Below are 24,805 nucleotides of genomic sequence, written 5' to 3' on the forward strand. Positions count from 1 at the left end.
TGCAGGGAGAGGCTCCACTGGCTGCTGTTGCTGTTACATCTCCTTTCTCCAGGGTTTTTGGTTGCTGTCATGTGCATGTGGTGGGGGCTGTGGTGGTCCCTGCATTGTACCCCACTGCTGCTCCATCTCTGGGGTGCTGGGGAGCCTGGCCCTGCTCTGTCTCAGCACAGAGGCTTGCAGCAGACACCTCCAGAGGTCCCTCCAAGCTCAGCCATGTACTGCAGAGCTGCTGCCTTCAGGCCAGGGCCTGAACCCATCTCCATCGACCCCATGGAGCAGGTTCTGCCCAGCACAGACTATGCTGGGATGGAGGTGGGTAGAGGAGGATGATGTGAACTGCATGGCCATGATGCCATCACCCAGCCCCTCTGCTCACCCCAAGGCTCAGGGGGCTCCCCATCCGTCCCCCGCTGCCTTCTCCTTGTTAGTTATCATCATTGAGCCAGTGTGGAACGGGAAGGGTGGAGGTTTCCTTCTTTAAACATCAGAGAGGAGCTGAACAAATGAATCCTCCCAGCTCCACGATCCAGGGCAGTTAAAAGAGCAGCCGCCAGCTCACCCACGGGAACAGGATCCTGCCTCTCCCCAAAGACCAACACAGCCATGCTGGACTTTGGCAAGCACACAATGAGTTTATTACAGCCAGAAAAAAGGGATCCCAGCCTTCCCCCTCAGGACAGTGAAGCTGCACCGTGTGGATTCTGGCGATAGAGCTCTTTTGTCAACATCAAATGCTGCTTTTGCTGATAGCTCCTCAGATTGAAAATCAAATGTGTCTGACTTGGGTGTTTCGGAGCAACTCCTCACCTGAGAGGTTCCTAAAGAACGAGGACCATCCACCAGCGGCTTCCTCTGCTTAGCGTGAACGTCACATTTTTGACTCCTGTTTGAGACCACTGCCCTTGAGAAGTGCACACTGGAGAATTCCTTGGTCAGCCAAGAGATGTGAGAGGCAAATCATTCCCTGAGTTTTCTGAAACCAAGAATTTTCTGCTTGAAAGGAGAAGAAATGCAATAACTGATGAACCCGAGGTGGTGGGATTTGGGTTTCCTCAGTGAAACTTGTCCCTGTCCAAACAAATCTGAACCTTACTGATATTAACCAGAACAACAAACACTATTGCTGCCCAGGGAGCTCAGAACCTGAACTCTGAGACACACAAACCAACGTAGAGACTAAGTGAGAAACATAAGAGTAAAGCCTCTGGCCACAGAGAGATTATTACACCTAGCTGGAAAGTTTCAGGCAGGCCTCAGCGCTGAGTCTGCTTGAGCTGCTCATCTGTGCTCTGCCCTCTCCTCCCTGGTGAGTGTCTGGGTCATACTGTGTAAATATGACTGTATTTGGAGCCCAAGGCATCTCTTCTGGGAGCAGGGAGCGAACTAATACAGATCCCGTTGGCTTTCCAAGCTAAAGGGAGCTCCCCCTAGATCCCATACAGTCCCTTACAACAAAAGCGGGCAATAACACTTCCAAGCATCCAGGCACCTTGTCTCTGATTAAGCAGGTAACACCTGCAAGGATAAACCGATGGCACTGAGAACCCTGAACAGGCAACAAAACCCTTTAATCAGAATAATCACTATCAAAAACTAGAGAGCAACAGCCTGTGTTCTGCTGAGGCAGCGCAGCAACAGGATGAGGCTTCTTGGTGCTTCCAGGGCTTCGGAGGCTGAAGCAGCTCATCTGTTTTTCACCCGTGGTGCTACACAGGGAAAAGGTATTCTCCTGAGGAGAGGAATCCAAGAGGTACCTTTTCACAATGGAAACATTTTCTCTCTTTTGCATTTCCAAGCTTCTCTTTCTCTTGTCTGCAAGTTGCTGCAGGCTTTTATCGGAGCAGGGCACTGGTGGGAAGTGCTTTGTAAGCTTTGGCTGAGTGCTGAGGATCTGCTGGCTGGGAGCTGAGCTGGAGCTTCCCAAATTGACAGCAACCTTGTATCTGGGAAGGCCATTTTTTCTGGAGCTTTCCAACTCAATAGTCCCGTTTGCCCTCCTTTGCTTCAGCCCAGCCTCAGCACATCGGGAGAGCTCGCCTTTTCTCACAGCAGGGCACGTTTTCTTCCTCCCTATTGCTTTATTCCAGGGGATCCTTCGTGCCTTCTGCTTCACTTTGTTCCCTACAGCTGCATCCTCCACCTCACGGTCCATGTTCCAGTTGCTGTCTCTTCTCCCAGGCATATCTTTCCATACAGGAAGGTGGGAAACTTGGAGCTGCCTCTGTCGCAATGGCATCACTGTTTGGAACCCTCGAGTGCTTCTCTTGATCGCCTTCCTCAGTGGGGTGGGTAGAGGCACCTCCTGTGGTGCAGGACAGTGCTTCTTCTGATGACCACCCAAAAAGTGACTGTGAGCACAGCACATGCAAGGGTGGTTGACACAGCTGTGTGATTCTGAACTGTATTTCACCTCCTGCAATGAGGAGTGCTCTCTACACACCTCGGTAGCACTGGGGCTGACGTTCCCTCCTGAAGCTGTGTTTAGGTCATCTATAGATGTGCCATCCCCAGTGACCTGGTTCCTCATGGGGGAGTCTCCGTGCTGCTCCCCCTGTGTCATGCCGCGGAAGTGAAAGGGACCCAAGGGGCTCTCCTCACGCAGAGCACAGCACTGGCATGGGCCAGGGGAGGTCTGGGAGGAGCTATCAGCCATGGCAGGACGGGCTTTGGCAACAGAAACAAATGTGCGCAGCTCAGCTAAGGTGTTAGGGAGCTTCAGGAAGCCAAGTTCTTCACACAGCTTAAGGTGTTGATCTCTCAGCTGAGCTGGCAGCGACTGCAGACCTTCCTTCAGCAGCTGGACACTGGATTTCACATCTAGAAGCTCTGCATCTTTCTAGGGAAGCAGAAAGCAGAGCACAAGCAGTCAGCAGCACGTTAAAAAGTGCAATAAGAGTATTTAAATCAGAAACTTTTAGGTACTGTGTCAGTTAGACCCCTTAAATCAGGTAATTGACCCAAAGATCAATTTGTATCTACTTGTGTAATACATGTACTCAAACTAGATTCAGATTAGATATTAGGCAGAAGCTCTTCCCTGTGAGGGTGCTGAGGTGCTGGCACAGGGTGCCCAGAGAAGCTGTGGCTGCCCCATCCCTGGCAGTGTTCAAGGCCGGGTTGGACACAGGGGCTTGGAGCAAGCTGCTCCAGTGGAAGGGGTCCCTGCCTGTGGCAGGGGTTGGAGCTGGAGGAGCTTTAAGGTCCCTTCCAACCCAAACCAGTCTGGGATTGTAGGATTCTATGAAACTGTCCCACAGAAGTGAGAGGCTGGGATGGGGCCATACCCCTAACCCGTGGTGTGTCCTCTCTCCCAGGAGCACTGCCTCCTCATGTGCTGGCATGACACATCCTTGCCAAAAGCAATTCCTACAGCAGGGCCTTTAGAGAAGCCCGACCTGTCCGGGAGCTCTCTGACAGCTCACTCTTTCACCACTGACACCTACTTGTTCTTTTTTCACCTCTTCTTTCCTCTCCCTGGGGAAGCAGCCAGCTGAAGGGACAAGGCACTGCACCTCTGCAAGATGCTGTCTCCTCACAGGCACGCACTGCACCACCTCCTCCAGTGAAGGCATATGCCAGCGTGAGGAAGCAGTGCTCCATCATCACCGCTTGCCAGAACAGGGCACTGTTGGGCTCCCCTCTTCCCAACCAGGGTTTCATCAGAGCTTACAGCGCTGTCAGCCAGTGCTTGCTTAAGCATCAGTCAGTATCTAGCCTAGAATTAGCATTTTAATACGTCTTTCCCCCTTCATTAGAACAGGAGCAGTCTACATTAAGCCTACCATTGGAAGGTAATTTAATATTCAGTTCATATTTTGTAGAAGTGGGAGAAATCCAGAGCGAGGGCTCAGAATGAAAGGTTAATTTCTGCACTTACTGCTGCGAGCCTCCTCTCCATCTCCAGCAGTGCCTGCTCCGTTTGGCTTTTGTCTGTCAGAGCTTTCAGCACCAAACCGCACTGACTCTGAAAAGCATCTTGCACTAAACAGGAAAATCAATAAAAACCCACATTTGGTCTTTCATTTGTAAATGTGAATAAAGCACTGTCAATACTATTCTATTTCTTCCATGGCTCAGCATGAGATACTTCCCTGTGCTGTGCAACCATAGTGATTTGCCTGCTGAGATCTCCCCAAGCCCCAAGCCATGAACAATAGGGTGGATGTTTAATGCAAAGCACTTGGAATTTATAAGATGCTGAGCACAGGCCAAACCTCATTTACTGAGCTCTATTAATATGGCACCTGGAGATGAAAGGCTACGTGAAGCTGCCGAACTTGCTCTGCTCAATGCGAGGATGAGGCTTAGTTGTCTGCCAGCTGTACAAGAGACACAGCCAGAGCAGGAGGACCCCAGTATAGCTGATCCACCCCAGTATAACCAGTGTTCGGGCAGCTGCAACTGGAATACTGGAAGGTTGTGAGGGCCATGGCAGTGTCCTGTGGAAAGGGTTTCAAATTGGAGCAAGATGCTCTTGTTGAAAAACTGATCAAAAATAGGGATTTGTGCTGTATGGTTGGACAATTGCTGTCCCCATGCAGCTGCAATTCCAGGAACCACTGCTGTGCCTAATACATTCCAGCCAGGAATGTGGTTTGGAGCCTATGTGCAAATGAAAAATCCTTAGCAATCTTATGGAAGTCTTCCTTTAACATCATAAATTAAGATGGAGAATAAGAGCTGTTCCCTACACATTCCTGTGAACAGGCAGGAAGGTGTGTCCAGATAGTGTGGCTGGGGTGGAATGTTGGCACAAAACAGCATGCAAAGCACTCCTGCTAAAACAAAGCATTGCCAAGCAAACGGGCCGGGGTAACTGAAACTCCAGAGTCCTGGATTAGCACTGAGCAGTCAGAGTAAACCCCACATTTCAACAAGTGGCTACAAGAGCTCTGCAATTAATCAGTCCTCTTTCACTACAGACCCAACGTGTTTGATTGACTTTGGTGTTGGTGGAATTGAGAGCTTGAAGCTATTGCTGCACGTGGAGTATTTATTGGGGCACCTCTCACCCCAGAGACGTGTGTGCTCAGGCTGCACAGTGCTCAGGATCACTTCTCCTGCCCAGCTATTTTCATTAAGCTAGCAGGGACTTAATTATCTCGGTGAGCTATGCCCTCTGTCAGGCTCAAGATGGAACTGGTCAAAGAGTTAAAAACTATTAGGGAGAGGCAGGCAGAAAGGGATTGTACAGGCTTTGCTGCCGTGAGAAAACAGGGGTGTTTTTAAAAGGTACATTTGGGAAGGGAGAAAGAGATCTGAGCAATTATGGGATTACTGGTTTGTTCTCATACTGTGCAAGGTTTTAGAATAGATCTTAAGGGAAAGAGTACTCAAAGGCCTGAAGGGAAATGGAATGAAATGGAACAAGGTTTTATAAAAGGCAGATTGGACCTGACTAATGTACTGCATTAGGATGAGATAGGCGATTTCTTAGACAAAGGCAATGCAGTGGCATTGCTGCAGACTCAAATAGAGCTTTTCAGTGGAAGCTGTCATGTAATATGAAAATAAAAAAGCTGAGAAAAATGAAGTGATTAAGCCTCAGTTAAAGGGAAAACATGAGCTCTTGGGAAGGGTAGCATGAGAGGACAAGGCAGGTATGGAAGGTGGTCCTCAAGGCCTGCCCATCAGCCAAACCTGCTTAAAATCACCTGGGTGCAAAAACCTGAAGGCATTTAGGTAATTAGAAGGTAATTAGAAGACACAGACTCAAATGCCAGCATTAGGGGCTGTGATGAAACAGGGTAGTGTGGGGGGATACAGGCTTTGCCTGGTGGGGAGTGCTGCAAGTCCCTGTACAACTGTAGCTGTCCTCGTGCAAGGTAAGAGATTGAGCATGGACATGTGCAGAAGAGAGCTACAAGATAATGAAGTGCTTAGTGATAATCTCCTCTTATGAAAGGAGATTTAAAGTGTTTAGCTTATTCAGCCACACGAAGCAGAGGTGTCTGGTGGTGTGGGGCTGGAGGTGCTGTGCTGTTGTATAGCACAGTTGCTGCTTGAGAGATGATGCTTTTGCTGAGAGGAGCTATATTCTTTATTTGCTTTCATATGAAGGAGTGATGCTTGGGCACAGCATAAGCTGTGAGAAGGAGCCCTCATCCTCACATGCATCGAGTTAAACTACCTCCTAGAAGTAGGTCTGGGGGGAATTTCTCCATTTTCTCAGGGCGCCCATCACCACATGGGTTTGCCTTGTTCTCTGTAGGAGTGTGGCTGATTTCTGAGGATAATCTGCACATATTTCAGCAATAAGCTCTCTGCTGTTGCAGGCAATTTGCTTGTCCTTGCTCTTTCACTGCCATGTTTAAGCTTTTAGTCTTTTGCTCTGACAGATTTAGACTTTTTAACAAATCACAGGGGGAAAGCTGTGGCTTTCAGAATGGGCTTGTAGTGGTTGGGGGAATGTTTGAGTTTGCCTTCAAGACCGTTGGTTAGACCTAAGGGCTACCAGGAATCTGAGAGCAGGGTTTTGCCAGCCCTATCCTAGCCTGCAAGCCTTCAAAGGGGAGGAAAGCAGTGGTGACTGTAGGAGGAAACTCCTTTCACATCCCTTCATCACCTTCCACTGTGCCACAGTGGGGCTATAGGAAGGCCAGCAGCAGCGAGCTGCCATTATCTTGCTGCTCTTCTCCATTCACTTAGTTTTAGTTTAGGACTATTTTTATAACTTTCTTGTTTCCCTATCCTGTCTGTTCTCCTACAGCATGGTATCCTCGGACTAAAAATAACCCTGCATCCACTGGGCTTGTGATCTGCACATAGGTTTGACTCAGCATAGCATGCTGCAGGCAAGCGACCAGCAGCCAGGCTCTTGAATGTGCTTCGTTTGTACGTGTAGGAGTGTTCTGCAGGATGAAACCACTCCCAGCACAGAGAAGGGGCATTCTCCTTCTCTCCCTGGCTTCCATACCATGGGAGTGTTCAGGCTTGTCAAACACTATTAAAGAAAATAAAAAATGAACATTAATCTAAGCCTTAAAATATAGGGATTGAGGTGGCCAAATGAGATCAGATTAAGGAGCCTGTTAGTCAAGTCTCTTGTCTTTGAAAATGATCAAGAACGGCTGCCTCAGAGCAAGTTTATCTCAAATAAACCCTGCAGCAGATAGTTACTGAATAACTTGATCACTGAGAGAAAATCTTTACTCTGTTCATGGGTGGTTTATGCACAGACTTGTGCCTCTCAAGGTATTTTACTCTAAACAAAGCAGTCTTTTACACTGTGTTTTGATTTGCTGTAGTGTGGTGTTCGGATGTTACTGGTTGCCATTAATAACCGAAGGAATGTGAAATCTGACATGAGATGAAATGCTGTAGGCCCTTGGGACAGGTCTGCCCCCCTGTGCTGCAAGAGGGCTCCCTCAAATCAGCCTGCACTCCCCACAGCTGAGAACTCCAGTGCAAGCAGTCAAGTGAAGGAGTCACAGCCTCCCAGCCCAGGAATATTAAACAGCAACTGCTTCTGATGCCTATCTATCATCTGCAGTTCGTCCTGAGATTGGCACTGACAGTGCAGAGGCTTTAAATAACACTTTGGAGAGAGGTTGCATACAGCAGGGGAATAGGAGGTGATACAAACCCAGTGAGACATGAGATAAGACAGCTGTGGGGCTCAGCAGAGTGCTGTGTTTTCTGCCTGGGCACTACCTGAGCTGTGTGCCAGTGACGGGGACATTTGGGCTGTCACAGCTGCATCCTGTTCGGATCATTGCCAGTCACTGCATGGCTCATTAGCAGCTGCATGGGAAAGGTGTTTCTTTTATCAACTTTAAATCTTGACTTTTCAATCCATACAGAACTTAGAATCCCAGACTGGTTTGGGCTGAAGGACCTTAAAGCTCCTCCAGCTCCAACCCCTGCCCCGGGCAGGGACCCCTTCCACTGGAGCAGCTTGCTCCAAGCCCCTGTGTCCAACCTGGCCTTGAACACTGCCAGGGATGGGGCAGCCACAGCTTCTCTGGGCACCCTGTGCCAGCGCCTCAGCACCCTCACAGGGAAGAGCTTCTGCCTAAGAGCTCATCTCAGTCTCTCCTCTGGCAGGTTAAAGCCATTCCCTTGTCCTGTCCCTACAGGCCCTTGTCCAAAGCCCCTTTCCAGGTTTCTTGTTGGCCCCTTTAGGCACTGGAGCTGCTCTAAGGTCTGAGGAGTCTTGAAACAAATCATGTTTGAAAACTGCCCACCAGGCCCCGGGTTTTGTCAGAGAATTGCATCAGCTTCTACCTCTGTAAGGGACATGTTGCACGTTATTGTGTCTCCCTCGCTGGCAGGAGCACCAGAGGGTTGCCTGTGGAATGCTGGCTGTGAATATACTTCTCATTTGTAATGGAGTCAAGGTGGTGTGGAGGACATGGTCGTTAGGGGACTGTTACAGCTGGAACTGCCAGACAGCAGGAGAGCAAAGCAGTTCCGAGAGGGCTGAGTTGTGAAAACTGGGATTTGTATGGAAAAAAAATATAGAAAGCTTTGCTAGAAGTGGGGGTATATAAATAAAATGAGAAAAGCAGAAAAATCATGAGTTAGAGGAGCTGAAACCAGAAGGAAAAAGCAAATGATGAGCAGGTAACTCAATCAGGTGGAAGAAGTGAGGGAGTGAGGTCTGCTTGTCTCTCCCCATACCTGTGCACCGCACACTGAGATGTGAGCAAGGAACAGAGCAGCTGTGGAAGCTACTCAGGCAAACACTGCCTCATCTCCAGTGCCAGACACAGCTCCATCCGCTGGGTGCAAGCACATATGGACAAACGCTCCATGGAGAGCAGTTTTTATAGCTCTTCCCGCATGGAGCATGCCAGACCAACAGCATTTGGAAATCTGTGCTGAAAAATATTGTCTGTTTTGTTCTTGCCCACTGGCTCTGGATGCTGCCAAATGTCTTGTTCCCCACTGCTATAACTGCAGCCTGCCATACTCTATAAGCTTTTAATGAAGACATGCTTGATTTCACGTTCCACCTTTCTTTGTTTTGCAGATCTGTTTCAATGTCCTGGTGTGCTACTTCTTGCCTTGAAAAGAGCCTCTTCATCTTCTGCATTCCTTTCCTACATGTGAAGTCTTCTACTGCCAATGATTTACTGTGTCTCTCCCATGTCACCCACATCCCAAGGTACTGTATCATCAGCCACGGCATTTGGTGCTTTATCAGCTCTGAACGTAGCACATTATCACCTGAGTTTAGGAAGGGAATTGCCTCAGTTGGGACCTTTTCAAGGCACTAGGGCAGGTATTTATTTAGTGGGAACTTAATTACCCATTGCTGTGATAGAGTCAAATGGCAGCATTTATCAGCAATTAACCAGTGACAGATGAATCTCCCCTAAATATAAAAAGAACAACATTGTGGAGCATGTGATGATTTTCATTATAGATCCAACATTCTGCAGCATGATACATTACAGAAAGAGCCAATTTTTCTTTTCAATTGCTTTGAAAATCTAGCAGCAGGCACCTCTGGGAGGCTTCTCATTTCATTCAAGGCACATTTATTTAAAATGGGTATGGAGAAGAAACAGGACAGCTGAGCAAATGGTATGGAATGAAAAGGGAGAATCGTGAACAACGTATTTGATTTTCAGTGCCATGACAACAATTTCTATGTACAAGGTATATGAAATCAGGCAAAGTCCTGTCAGACAGTGGATGAGTTGAGGTGCTGAAGGAATTAGGAGATGGGCAAATGCATAACGGGGAGCTTGTGCTGGCCAAAGCAGACAGATTCTTGCTTACATTAAGGTCTCGTTGAGAGCACTTGCCAAGCGCAGCAAGGGAGTGTTCTCAGTATAACAGGATTGGTATTTCAGACTATCACAACTTCCAGCAGAATGAACCAGGCTCCACTCTTTCTGCCTGAGAGAACTGTGCTGACTTAAAGGGTATCTGTCAAAGCTGTGCTTTGTGGAAGCCACATTTTACCACCCAGTAAATATTATAATGCTTTTGTGAAGGTCTTCTACCTTGATCTCACAAGGTATAGCATGCACTGAAGGCCTCTTGTTCTTGCACAGAGGACAAGCACTGAGCAGTGCCCTGACAGGGTGTTGATAAAAAAATCACACGAGCATTAAAGATTAATGCTCTCTCAAAGGCTGAGACATAAGCCAAATTAGAAACAATTTCTCTGAAGCACTTTCCCTCAGCAAAGACTGCTGTGACAAGCCTCTTCAGAGACAGAGCTGTTCTAAAGTGGTTTACACTACTGGCTTTGTGGGGAGATCACCTTTTTATCATGGCAATAGCATGCTTCACTATCTGCTTCTTCAGAAATGAGCAGTACTAGTTTTGCTCATATCTAAAATACGACCACTTCAAGGCACAGAGAGGAGCAATGGAAGGCTTCAAGATAACACATGAAAATCTGAGAAATCCTGAAAAACTGAAACTGGATACTCAGGATATAAATATCTGAGTTATTTTTACTGTGTTTTCCATTAGAGCTCCAGATAGTCTAAAAATGATCATACTCCAGGCAGAACATGAAAACATGGAAGTGCATTTATCTGTGCATGGTATCTAACCACGCAACACCTAAGTTCCTTGACACAAGAGAGCAGAGAAAAGGAAAAATATAACAGAGCAAGAATAGAAAACCAGACAAGTCCATGTGATGGGTAAGTCTCATTTGCTCTTCTCCCTTGGGAAGAGCAGCTGTGAGTGGCATGACCTGCCTAGTTCACCCTCTCTTGGGGACAACACGCTGACATTCAGCAGTTTGACTGTGCCCTCTGCTGTTAACAGAAATACAGAAAGGACTTACGTGTCTTGGAGATGGTTTCTAAGTGAGCCAAAATGGATTTGTTTCTTGAATCAAACATTTCTCCAAACTGGTCCAAGCATCCTTGCAGCTGCAAAAACAAAGGTAAAGGAGAAGAAAATTAATACATTGCCCTTTTTTGGTGTCAAAACCACAACCCCAAATGCCTCAGAATAACAACTACAACTTATGGAATGGAACCCCCTGAAAAAGGTGATTTATCTGTTCAGCTTTGGTTGCAACCCCAAAGGAGATCTGGAATGGCTTAGGAAACGTTGCACACATCTTAAGAGGTTGCAAACTAGAGATACTGATCTGTAAAATAGCATTAATAATAATATTGATCAATTAAAAATGTTAGGGGGAAGACCTTTACCTTCACACACTAAGACCACATTGATTTATTCCCAAGAGTAGACTACTTTCTTCAGGCAGAAGGAAACAAGAACTAGTATTTGCAGACAGCCATCACAGCCTGCTCTTGCTCCTGAGACCCAGAGAAATCCCACTGCTGACTTTGAGGCAAGGCCCCAGAGACCTTGTCCCTATGAACAGGCCACAGAGACAATGGTCTATACAAAAACCCTGCCAGTCATTGGTTTAAAGTATTTGAGTGCTCAAGGCAAACAGTGTAATAATGGAACTAGCACAGTAAATAAGAGAAGGTGAATGTTCTGTAGCATTTCTAGCTCATTATTTTGCAGTTTGAATTTGAATTAACTTACCCCTTGAAGCCTGTCTTTGATATGGGATATAAAGGTGCTTAAAACCTCACTAAAATGGAAAAAAACAAAACAAATATAAACCAGACATGTATGTTACTGAAGTAGACACAAATCGAGAAGATCACAGTAAATATGAGACATGAAACACTGCAAGGCATAGTGTAGTGCATAATGTAAGCACAGAAACATGCTTACTTTGAGGGGGGACAGTTTGAAGTCGCCTTATTTGTTTTAGGAAAGCATGGGTTCTGCTATTTAGAGTAAGGCAAACCCCCTCTGTATACCATGTACATGTATGTCATGTACATGAAGTTGGGTTTTTAACTCTTCCGGCTTTGGCCTAGCATTTGTGCCTCTTTCAAAAGTTTTAGTTGGCATTTCCACAACTGTCCCTTAGGTGCTGGGGTGTCACCACAGCTCTGTCTGCTCCGGAAGGACACAGCCTTGGCGAAGGTGACGTGCCAATTGCTGGGATACATGGATGTTGTACTTGGATTAAATATCTGTGGGAAAAACATGGGAAAAGCTTCAATATCAACAAAGCCCAAGCCAGGAAGGACAAATACTGCAAATCCTTTTCTCCTGTGGTCTCTGTTATCCATTCTTCTAAGTTGAGTGAGCCTATATTCATGATTAACCCACCAAACCAAGATGCAAGAATGGTTCCGAAGCAGAATAATAACCTATTTCCTCTCTGAAGATCCAGGTCATTTGAAATCAATCCTTTAGTGATCAAAATTGCAACAAGCAGAAAGGTGGAGGCCAGGTGGAGTCTAGTTACGAGAATTAGGAAGGGTTTCTGAAAGCTTCCTAGCCTTATGGAAAGGAAGATACTCATTTGATTAGTCAAAGTTGCAGGTGATACAAATTGATAAATTGGGAGTGAGTCGGGAGCATAGGAAGGAACATAATTAAAGAAGAATTAAAGGATAATTAAGAGTTCTGCCTAAACAGTAAAAACTATTTGTTCATTTCTCCTAATTCACTTACAAAAATCCTCCTCTTCTCCAATAGGCGCTACAGAATCAACTTTGCCTTATCAGAAACAGTGCCCATTGCAAAAGAGAAAAGGATATATAGCCTGATTTGATCACAGGTTTTAATAACAATGCATTTCACTTTGGATAGATATTACATTACAAAATGTACAGTGCTAAGAATTACTTATAGGTGCACTGGGAAGTTTGCAATCTTTTGTTTCTGAGCTTCAGTTTGCTTGTTCCTTAAGGTCCTTCTCGGCTTACTCGGCCATTTCAGTCTTAACATCTGACAAAGAGCAGAGGCAGACCACAGGGAGCACATTCCACTTGCCTGCTACCAAACCCACAGGATATAAAAATCTTGTTTACAAGTGAAATTCTAGAGATATGTGCCGATTTTAAAAGGGGTAATCACTGCATCTTCCACTGCACACAAGTATGCTTGGCTATCTCCACAGCTGGCCTAAATGCAAAGGCTGTCCTCAGAGCCCCTTCAGTCAGTTCCAACACAGTGTATCATTTGAGAAATATGGGTTTTCACAGAGAATCAATACAGCAAATCCCCTGCTGATGAGATAAAGAAGGAAGTCGGGTTAGAGTTGTGTTGTTCCTTGTGGTTTATGGCTGAGTGCGTTACATAAATCACATTGCAAATAAACCCTATTTTCTTATCCTGTGGCTCTTTCCAATCAGAGATTGTTTAAAACCTGAAAAGATACTTTTCTTGAAGAAAAATGCATCTCTGTCATATGTGACTTTGAAGAGGGGAAGAAGGAGCTGCAGGGAGTGCTAACCACCAGCACAGAAAGGATTTCCAATGGATGCTTTACATACCGGTCATATTTGTCCTTTATTTTGTTCTTATTCACTTCAAAATTTTCCAAGATGTTTTTCACTCTTCCCGCACCAAAATGAAGTGAAGCTTTTTCTTTTATCTCTTCATCAAATAACTGTGGTTTTGTCTGGTATTTGATGAAAATACTGGGCTCGCTCTGTTGCACGAAAGGAAGAAAAACTGTTGGAGTATAACAATAACCAGAACATTCATTAGGGGGAAAAAAACCCCGCAAACATTTGTTTCCTGAGTGCTTTGCAGACAGGTCACAGTGATTGGATGTGACAGATTAGATTGGATGAGATAATTAAGAATTTCATGAGATTATGTCTCACTTAGCATGCCTGGTTAGATCAGCTCCCTATGGAACTGAGATCCAGCCCAAATGCCTCCAGACTCAGGCTTTTCTTTCATTTTGGGCATTTTCAGTTGCTTACAATCATAAGGTGTGCAGATTTTCACTTCCTGTATGCTCAATACAGAGACTATAGATGAATCCCAGTGTTTTGGGGCAAGAACAACTCCTTGGTTGCTCCAAGCCCTGTCCAGCCTGGCCTTGAACACTGCCAGGGATGAGGCAGCCACAGCTTCTCTGGGTATCCTGTGCCAGTGCCTTAGCACCCTCACAGGGAAGAACATCTGCCTAACAGCTAATCTAAATAGATAGATACGTAGATAACATAAGTATCAAGTTATTTGACATGACTAGAACTAGTTACCATTTGTTTTTAGCATTTTCCATTGACTTTGAATGGAGGCTATGTGCCTGCATGGGCCTGAAGGAGGATGAGACTCACATCTTGAGAGTTGTGTTGTCCCGGCTGCGTGCCCAGCTCCAGCAGAGCTGCTGCCGACTGCACATTCTCTGGGCAGAACTGGGAGCCAAAGAGCAGCTGAGAGTCACTCAAACTCGAGTAGTCACTGGGAGCGCTGCTCCGGATGGAAAACTTATTTGACCTGCAATGGGACAGAGCGGGTTGTGAATGAGTCTTGAGCAATTCAAAAGCCGAACAGAATTTCCTGCACGACCTGCGGGAGCCACCCCAACGTGTCCATTTTCACTCTAGTGTTCCTATAACTGCATAATGTTTAACAGCGTGTGGTTTTGCTACTCAAAGCCAACTGGTTTATCTTAAACTGCATATAAACACAGCGTGGGAGCTCTGCAATCACCTTGCAGGGTAAAACTGTTTCCCCAGCACGTCCTACAGGCAGAAGACCAAACCCAGGACTGACCAGTTCACCTTACCTGCTTTGTTGGTCAGTGTTAATTTAAGGCACACTGTGGGGTTTGCCCCCAGCAAGTGCCAGGTTACTCTCTTGTCACCATCTGGATAATAATTCCCGTTGTAGCTCATGCTGCTTGGTGGATTTGGAAGGCAGTTCCAACTGAGTAAACCTTTCTGACTGATAGTTGACATTTCTTGGGCATTTATTCTCTAGATGCCTTAAGTCTGATACGCTGGAACAACAAATGGGTAGCATATGGCTGGACAAATTGATCTGGATTGTCAGAAATATTTCAGATGTAATTATACACTACTCAGAAGTTCTTTGCTTTCCTCTGAGTGTCTCTCAGATGAACCTTTTCCAGCCAGCCTTGACTTTGTGCTGTGTTCTCTGATTCTACTTCTCTTCAGAGACACAGCTTCTACTGCTTTATGGACTAGGCTCACAGCACAGTACCAGCTTCCCTCAGAAAAGGGTTTCCCTATGCAGCTGCACCATTACTTCTCATTGTGCCAGGGGCTGACTCTGATTCTTTGCTAGCAAAGATACAGACTCTTTTAATACTTCACATAATTTCTATTCCATTGCTCCACATTTGCAAGGTCTGATGGGGTGCTAGGTTCAAATGTTAGAAAAGCTGGGCCAGGTTTATAACTCTCAGATCTTGCTGGGGTTTAAGATATCAAAATGGAGAGGTGTGTTGCTGCTTTTGGGATTACAGGCCAGTATTAATCAAAAGACTCTTATGCAGCATTTTCTTTCCATATCACATCATAGAAGTAAAGAAGGAACAGGAGACTAATTCAGGCGTCTAACAAAAGATGATCACCTCAACATTTATTAGCAGTGACATGTCCCATTAATCCCCAGTTTTGGAAGGAGCCCAAACATCTTACATACAACAGGACAGGGATTTAGTAGCAGTACTTGAACTGCTCGGTCTCCCTCTTCGTTATTTAATGGTGTCAGTGACAATATCGTATTAAAACTTTTGGCTTTAAGCTCAGTGAGTACGCTGAGCTGGAGGCAAAAATAGATGAGGTATGTATGGGCCTCTGGAGCCTTAAAAAGCCTGAGAAATCTGTCTGAATTCAAAGCTTCTCCCTTGATCTCTTTCTGGACCCAAATCTACTAAGAAAAGAATCTGAACACAACTTTCACCAGCACAGCTTCTTGTTTCCATCTCGGATCAGCTTTGTGAAAAATCCCAAAACTTCCTAATCCTCAGGCAGTACGAGGATTAAGAGCACATGGGCTGCTGTGACCCCGCATAGGCAGAACCTCTGCTTGCATTGTATCAGATCTCCTGCACCAGTTTTCTAACTCCTCCTGTCTTCCCACTGAAAAAAGCTTCCTCTTAGTTTAAGGAAGGCTTTTATAATCCTTAAGTGCTTTACTGTCTTGTCAAACTGCTTTTGAAAGTGTTTGGCAGGACTGGTGAATGTCACATCCTGCAACCTGCTCATTTTCTCAGTCCCTTCACATTACTTAATGCCTCAAGTACAAGATTCCTGTAACAAAGAGTTTTGTGATGGGTATTTTGCGGAGAATTGAGCTGAGAGGACTTTAGGAGCCAAGTGACTGCCCAGGCTCACTCTGCACTGACACTAGGACCAAAGGTGGCTATTGGCTGCTGCTCTACAGCCTCTGTTTTCTGTTTTAAGTCCGACTATTTTGGTGGTTGATTCAGAGACTAAATTTCCACTTCTGGAATTTCGGAGGCAAGATGAAAGAGAAGTCTCTTTCGAATACACTCATTCCCCTGAGCAACGGATTTCTTTCTCCCTTGCTTCATTAACAATTCGTTTACTAACAAGACCATCTAAGCCTGGTCCAAGTGTGGCCCTATCCCTAATGGTGAGATCAGACAAGCATGATTAGATCTGTGACCAGATCCATGATCCACAGCTCTTCTCACCACCTGACCATTCCCTTCAGGATGCCTGAGCTGCAGGGATGCATGCGCCATCCTAAATATAAACCAGGAGGAAACATCCTAGATATATAATCCCAGTTAGAAGTCCCTCCTAGGTGATGCAATAGTTTACTTCAGGAGAACTTTTAGCTTTCTGCTAGTACAAGACATTCCCCAAGTCCTTCATGCATTTTGTGCCCATAATGTTTCTCTATATGTACCTCCAAAGCAAAATCAGTTTTAGATATGTAAGGCAAGTTCTTGACAGCCCCAAGAAATGCTAAATCATTCTCTGCTGACTGGTGGAATGGTTTATTTTTCCCACCTAACTTCATGCAAGGTACTGGAATATTGGCAACCTCAACCCTTTCTGTAACATGAGTGTGATCTAAAAGCTGTGCAGCCCCCTGCATATGTGGGGAGTCAGCTGGTTCTGTGCAGTCTCAGTTTCCCTGTTACCAGCAGGAATGCTCCCTCCACAGGAGAAGTTTGATCTTTTGGGAGCTTCTTTCATTCCTCCTAAGTTCTGATTTTCACTTCCACATATTTTAGCACAACCATAACCAAATATTCACCTCTCCTTTGAGGTTCTGCCTTGCCCCCAACCAGCTGTCAGATACAACCCAAGAGAAACACAGCATGAGATAAACACCTTCTTCTTGTGTTTCCTACATGTTTCTAGGGACATCAAACAAGCTAAAAATGCATGAGGCCTTACCAGTCTTCTCTGTTCTTTGGATCCATCCTCATGTGCCAACACCAAGGTTGAAGAGTCATTTGGAAAAGCAAAGTGAGCCTTCTCCAGTTTGCAAAATAACTTCTATTGGCAGTGCTGTCGTGAGGGATTTTGTTTGGTTCTGTCATTCCCACTGAACCTGTGCCAGCATCCCTCTCCTTCCCCAGCACTGTGGGTGAAGCTCACTTACACCTTCCTAACACATTTCTTCACAGTGCAGTAAAGCCTCTTTCCCAAAGAAGAGATTTTTTCTCCTCATAGTAATCTTGAGCTACTCAAGATTCTAAATCAGTGCCACAAAGTTCCTCTTCTGATTCCCTTCCTGGAAACCTCCCAGCTCTTTCTGCTCTCCTCATGGAGTGACCAGGGCTGCAGCGCAACAAATCCAATTGAAATTCTGGGAGCTGCTGTTCACCTGCTTTTCCTCCTGGATTTAATCTGTATCTATAGGAACTGTCTCTGGCTCTGCTGTGCTGTTCTCATCATCACTACTTTCTGCCTGCCAATGTGTTCAGCAAATGAAGTTTTAGGTACAGAGGAGCTTCAGCATCATGGGGCCTGGAGCACTTCAAATCAAGGAGGTTTAGCTTCCAGCCATTTGCCATCGCTTCACTGGGAACAGCCACAACATAAAATTGTTATTCTGCTTCCTGCCCTCTGGAGCTGCATGACCTGCTTGCTGCAAATCATGTGCACCGGATCCTAAAAGGAATGTCTACATACAGATCTTGGCACTGGCCCTAATGCATGAACCACAAGGAAATCCCTCTCAGTTACTCAGCTCAAACCCTGCCTCCAGTTTCCAGATTTCAGGCTTAAAGCTCTTCTGGTCTTGTTTTAATTCCTCAAGGTCATTTTTTATGTTCTATCAGACATTCCGTTATTCATTTGGCTGTGATTCAACACTGCCCAGACATTCCTCACCTTGGAAACTGCGTTAGCCTTACGTCCAGAGCTGCTTGCCTGTTGCAATGACTTACAGGGACTTTTCCTTAGGAGGAGATTGGGATTTCCATGGAGCAGCCCTGTTTACTTATGCATAATGTATCCCTGACAACATTAAGAGTTAGGCGTCTGGAGAAAGAGGGGCTTCTTTGCTTTCCCCCAGTCTCAAGGTGTCTCCCACGGCTCTGGTTTCTCATTCTTCCAGGGCTCAGGATATTTACAGCTGCTCTTCTGGTCTTTGTCCTGGCTGTCTCCATTTTCTGCTTATTCTGGGGCTGTAAGGCAACTTCAGAACACATGGCCCTGCTATGTGGGGTGGAATTTCATGGGATAACGGACTGAATAAGGTTGTTATATTTGGAAGTTTTTTCTCAGCAGCAGAAATAAGCCATAGGTAGTAGCAGCCCAAGTAGGCCTTAACTTACAGCACTCCTTTTGAATACCCCTTTAATATTTTCATCATAAATAGGCCTTACACACTCTCTGGCAGGCTTCCTTTGGAAGTTGATATATTAGTAGCTTTTATGCCTTTAGCAAATTGCTGTATCTCTCATGGAACAAGAAAATTCTCATAACTTCCATTCCAAATAGTAATATATCAGTTTCTATTTTCCTATTTTTCATTGTCTTTCGTTGCCTGAAGGATGCCTTCTCATTTCCAGTAGTCTCCTTTACCATGCCTGTCTGCTACTGGTCCTTCTCATGTCTGATCTGATAGCTGGTACCTTCTGACCTTCAACATGAAGTCTAAATAATCTTTAGGTCTCAGGCAAGTATTTAACCCTTTTGGCTCTTCAGTTCAATTTCTTTCTACTGAGCTTCCTTATCGCTACATCAGGTTTGTAAACTAAACAGCAGTGGATTGTTTGGCTTCTATTGCTCCTGCAGAGATGCTGACTCCAGTTCTCTACTGTCACTTATGGTAGTGCTACAAGAGCAATACTCTGAAGGCAGATCTTGTGCTCAGCTCAGGGTCAAGGCCAGACATGTCCTTTCCCCTGGGAGTGCCCGACAGGTATTTATGGAGTCTGAAAATATTCTTTCATCATCACACCCTGGTGGTGCTTATCCAGTTGGTAAAAGGCTGATTGAAGCATCTCTGCTGTTGCAGCTGCTGTTCTCCCATCCTCTTTCTTTCCTGCCCTCCTGGCTGGCAGGCAGCAGTGCTGCTCCAGTGTCACATATTCCCTGATGAAATCTGGCATTTCAGACCACAAAAACTGTGCCTTTTGTTGACGCGCTCAAATTGAGCCTAAAGCTTTCTCCACTGTACAGTTGTCATTCTATCTGCATGCCCCTCTTCCACCTTCTTAAATGGTTGGCACTCTGATGTTACAGTGTCCAGCTAGATAACCTTCCCTCTGCTGCATCTCTAGGATCAATATTAGATCAATATTCATACCTAAAACCAGGTAGAACAGAGACTTTTTTTCCCCCACTCTATTTCTCAGGCTGTTAGTGATTGCAGAGCAGCACGTGTGTGCCTGACAGATAACAAATAAACCCCAGAGCAGTCTGTGGCTTGTGCAGGACCCCTGCATGAGGGTGCAGCGTCACTGGAGCTCTGCATTTCCTAGGGACTGGGTAGCAGCTGCTCTCAGATGTAACACCCTGACTCAAGCTTGCACAGAGCTCACAGCGTGATTCATACCCTACCTGGATTATACACTGATTTTACGTTCCATCCTTAAAGCTCCCTCAAAGACAGCATTCTGGGGATTATACAGCATACCCTGCTGTGATGGGAAAGGGTTTCAGCAACAGAAACAGAGTCAGGGAAACATAATCAACACCTTTTCCCCCCATTTCAAACACACACACACACGTGCTCCTATGAGTAATATTTTTGCCTTTATAACAAGCCAATTCTCCTCCCGAGAATCTTTTTCCCCTTTTTAGCTCCTCTAAAACCCAAGCTGCATTTTCAGGAACATTTTCTGCCCTACTCGAGCCTTTTGAACTCACTTGCAAAAAAGGATCCCTGTCCAAACAGGCACCTGTATGTCTTAGACTCATTTCTTTTCCTATTGCGTGACTATGTAGAATGATTTATATAGTTAATAGAAACATATAAATATATATTTCTATATATAATATAAATATGTCATATTCTATGTTATTATATATAATAATATGTATTTTTATCTATTCTCTGAATCCCCCTGCTCACACTCTGACCAGAAAGAAAGCCACAAGTTCTCAAGCTTACTGAAAACACAATTAAAAGAGAAAAGAAATCTGCAGGTAGCAAAAGGACAATAGAATTGCTCAATGCATATTTATAAAGACAAACCCACGACAGATATAAACATGTTTTTCCCTCCATTGCTTCCCCTTTGGCCCCCACAGCTGTGCAAATTCAATTAATTCATATATATATATTTATAATGGGCCAGGAAACCACAATTATGTTTTCATTATCATCCATCATTGAGGTTAACGCCAGCCCAAAGAGACGGTGTGACTGAAACTGTGAATTTGAGCAGCATTTAGTTACGTCAGTGCGTTATTTAACTAACAGAGGCTCCGAGGGGCAAATCCGTCGGTGAGCTTCAAACCAGGGGTGGATTTCTTCGTCTATTTAGCCGTGTGATGCAAAGGGTGATGCTCTGCTGTAGAACACAGCCTGCCTTATGCACTTGCTCCCCACATGTTTACATCCACATAATACTCATTGTTTCACTCTGTATTGTATTTGCAGGGGGTTCTAGCTGCTCCATGGGCTCCAGCTGGGTGGAAAAACACCCCTTAAGCCATGCGTGTGAATGCAGGATGTGGAATAATGTGGGAGTTACATAACGTGGAGCAATATTGCAGATCACTGTTGCTTTATCTGCACAGGCGAGACGGAGCAGTTCAGTTGTCTCATTAGAGACAGGACCAATGGGACTGCCCTGTATAACCCCAGGGAGCAGCTTTCATAGATCCAGCAATGGTGGATCTATGACAGGATGGGAGCAAGGCAGGCACGCACAGGGTCATGGATCACACTGATTAACCACTATTAACAGGTAATTAACCATAGATCAATTCTAGATGTGCTTCACCCCATCACTTTCAACCCAGAGTTTTTATATACATTATATATACAACTCTCCCCCCCAGGGTGCAGCTTACAGCCATGCTGGGAGCAAGGTGTGACACACACAGGGTCATGGAGTATGCTAATTAACCACCATTAACCAATAGATCCATTCTTATTGCTTCACCCCACTGCTATCAAACAAACTGGGTGTTTATATACATTATATATCCATCTGTCCCCCCTTCATGGCTCACCCGGTGGCTGTTGGTGTGCTCAGCATCTCCTTGATGTTCCAGACGTTTGGATTCATGTTCTCCCCACAGCCGACACCCTCGCTGCAGGCTCCTGGCCCTCACCTCTGCTCCCTCCTCTCCTACCCCATGGTGGACACGCAGCCACGCTGCCCTGCAGCAAGGAGCAGGAGAGGGATGGATAAAGATGGATAAAGCCCTGTTTGGGGGGAGCATCCCCTTGTGCCTTCTCACTGTGGGGCGAGCAGGGAGGGCCCAGCCCTGCAGGCCTAGCTGACATGGCGGCCCCACAGCTGGGCCTGGTGGCTCTGCATGGGCTGAGGGTGCAGACCCCGGGCTGGGATCCATGGATCTCACCCCAGGGCTATGGATCCAGTGTTATTCCCATCTCTGATCTCTCCACAGGTCACCCATGGCGGGCACAGCCAGACCCTTCCCTCTGCTTGAGAGCAGAGCTCTGGGCTCATGGGGACATCACTGGGCAAGGGGAAGAAGAGGAGGTGAGGAGCCTGATGCGCTGAGGGACGCTCCCATGGGAGCATGGAATGATTTGGGTTGAAGGGACCTTAAAGCTCCTCCAGCTCCAACCCCTGCCCCGGGCAGGGACCCCTTCCACTGGAGCAGGGTGCTCCAAGCCCCTGTGTCCAACCTGGCCTTGAACACTGCCAGGGATGGGGCAGCCACAGCTTCTCTGGGCACCCTGTGCCAGCGCCTCAGCACCCTCACAGGGAAGAGCTTCTGCCTAAGAGCTCATCTCAGTCTCCCCTCTGGAAGGTTCAAGCCATTCCCCTTGGCCTGGCCCTACAGGCCCTTGTCCAAAGCCCCTCTCCAGGTTTCTTGTTGGCCCCTTTAGGTACCTCAGCCTGGTGGCCATGGAGCTCATTTACTTCACATCCAGAGGCTTGTGTGGCCTCTCATGTAAACACCTCTTACAGAAACAGAATGATTTAATTTCACCCATTAGAAGTATGACAGAAATAACCCATCTTCTAAACACTCTGTGGAGAAAGATCCTCAAATATGGAATCTTTTCCTTGTGCTCCTGTATCCTACATCTTCAGGAATGGAAAGCAGGCATGTTTACTTGCCTGCTTTTTTAATCCTTTAATTAAAAACAATTCCAAAAGCAGATAAAATGCTTGGTTGCTGGTTCTAATGCAATGCTTTATGGAGTAGAGTATATAGAAATAATGTTGATATAAATTCATGGGTAGATTAAAGGACTATTCACATTCCCCTTTATGCTCCTTTAGCTTTAGTATTAAAGGCAGCCTGGAGCTCAGAGGTGTCAAAATAATGGTTTCCTTGATGTATATATCTGGTTTCCCCATCAAATCCTGCAGGACTAAAGCTTTTACCACCAAAAAAAATCAAATCAGTCTGGACTTTTACCCATTCAAACTTCTCGGAGTGACTTGGCTGCGTTGGTTTTGCTTGTCACTGCAGCGCGAGGGCTGGTATAAAGAGCTGGGGTTCATCACAGTGGCTTGTTAACTCTCAGCTGCACGATGCACCTCTAACAGGTTGATTTGCTAAGACGGGAGCAGGGAATCACAGCCTGGATCTTGTCTCTGCTTCAGGGAATGGATAATGGCCAGGTTGTCCAAGGCAGCCGTGGGCTGGAAGGCGAATCTTCCCCCAGGGAGCCGTGCTGATGGGAACATTGATGTTTATTGTGCTTGTTGAGTAAACAGACCCTTGTTCTGCTCCTGAACTGCTGCAGCTCTTTGGTGTCGGTGCTGCTGCCAAGACTCTTGCTGTGCACCCAGGACCTATAGAGCCCTGCATCGTAAATGGCCATTTTCCATCATTTTATTGCTCCTAATTGGAAAGTTGGCCCAGAACTCCCTTCAGAAGAGACCGTAAAGCCCTGTGGCTGTTTACAGCAATTTCACTGCCCTTAGGAAAGGATTTGCCAGTGCTTTGCACACCGGCGATAAGGCTCAGCATGTTATTGTAGGCTATTGTAAAGAGCTATTCCTATTTGTGGTGTGGCTGGAGCTTCCTGGTTTGAGCATTTACCAAGGTTGTGGAGTATGATAAATGTGATTTGTGTAGTTCTGCTGACAATGGAAAGACATTCCTATAAGGAAACACATTGTTTAAATTATAGGTCTGACAGCTACCTCCAGTGCCAGTTCCCCCATCCATAATACGCTCCAGGGAGATTAGCCATGTTGCCAGGCGCTGGCTCATGGCTCTCCTTCTATCTGAAGTAACAGACTGTGCTGCTAGTGCTAGGGAGTGTGGCCAGATACCTGAAGCCTTTCATTTAGTAAGGATTAGCAGAAGCTGCTAAGAGATAGACAGTAATATATGGGCTGTGTCCCTCAATTCTTTTTCTCTTTGTAATGCATTTCATTAGAAACTCACAGGAGCAATTCAGTTAATAACGTGCCAAACTCCAAGGGTGGTCAGAACCATCATCTCTTTGCCTGAAGATTGCACCATCCATCCCAAGATGTCCTTGGCCATGGTCCTGGTTGCTCTTTTCCCCTCATTTGGATGGGATCCTGGTCCTGTGCCCAAAAGTGGATGTAGAAAAGAAGGAGAAATCCACATTTTTAGGAGAAGTCATGGATTTCTGTTCAGCCAGACAGCACTGCCATGGCTTGATGTGCCAGGCAATCATATGCATGAGGCAAGATGCTGCTGAGAGAGGGACAAACCCCTTGTGGGGTAGGGACCATCAACTGGAAACACCCAATGGCAAGAGGCTCTCAAGCCACAGATTCCCCCTCCAGTGTCTCGCACCTCTTTGCACCCATCATTGTCTTGGATTTGGATAAAGCAGCCCGGAGCACTGGTGAGCAGCAGGGCAAGCAGTGAGGCTGGCATGCAGGGGTGTCAGTTTGGTGGTGACTCAGTGTCTGATTTATCCCGTCCGTGCGATGCTCCTGTGGGAAAAGCTTATTAATCAGGTCTGCATTTCCACACAGCTCTGTGATTTAGGGTCCCACATGATGAAAGTTTTGATGAGACTAAAGTTATGCGCCTCTGTGGCTTCTGGAGAGGGCTGGCATGCTGAGGAGAGAGGTACTGAAGTGGCACCAAGGAGTCTGTCACCTCCCAGGACCCCAGGAAGGAAGAGCCCAGCGAGGCTGAGCACAGGTCAAGGTACATTGTGAAAACAGGGCTCTGCTGCAGTGTTCATAGGACAGGGCTGGAGACACATCATGCTTAGAGGAGGGGTCCCTCTCTCCGGCCCCCAGCACAGTGTAAGCTGCTGACCTCCAGATGCCAGCGCATCCTCCTGCTGCTGGGTATGGCTCAATCACTAATTCGGGGCTCCCTGTTGATGCTGCCTTTGGCACAGCGGTGGTTTCTATGGCAACTCCAGAGGCAGATGCAGGGATGGCTTCAGCCGAGGTACTGTCAGTCCAGGTACCCCAGGATGTTCCTCCCAGAAT

At 46.2% G+C, this 24,805-nt stretch overlaps 1 protein-coding gene across 1 annotated transcript; it reads right to left on the reverse strand.

The window, feature by feature from the left end:
- Positions 1-1,567: 1,567 nt before the first annotated feature.
- Positions 1,568-21,454, reverse strand: IHO1 (interactor of HORMAD1 1; the record flags this gene model as incomplete). The annotated part of the gene is made up of 7 exons (XM_080625182.1): positions 1,568-2,836; positions 3,878-3,981; positions 10,757-10,844; positions 11,479-11,527; positions 13,293-13,450; positions 14,091-14,250; positions 21,399-21,454. 7 exons carry the CDS (start codon positions 21,452-21,454, stop codon positions 1,568-1,570), a joined length of 1,884 nt encoding a protein of 627 aa, XP_080481308.1.
- Between the last annotated feature and the right edge of the window lie 3,351 nt (positions 21,455-24,805).

The sequence above is a fragment of the Psittacula echo genome (assembly GCF_963264785.1).
Source record: "Psittacula echo genome assembly, chromosome: 9".
Classification (NCBI taxonomy): Eukaryota; Metazoa; Chordata; class Aves; order Psittaciformes; family Psittacidae; genus Psittacula; species Psittacula echo.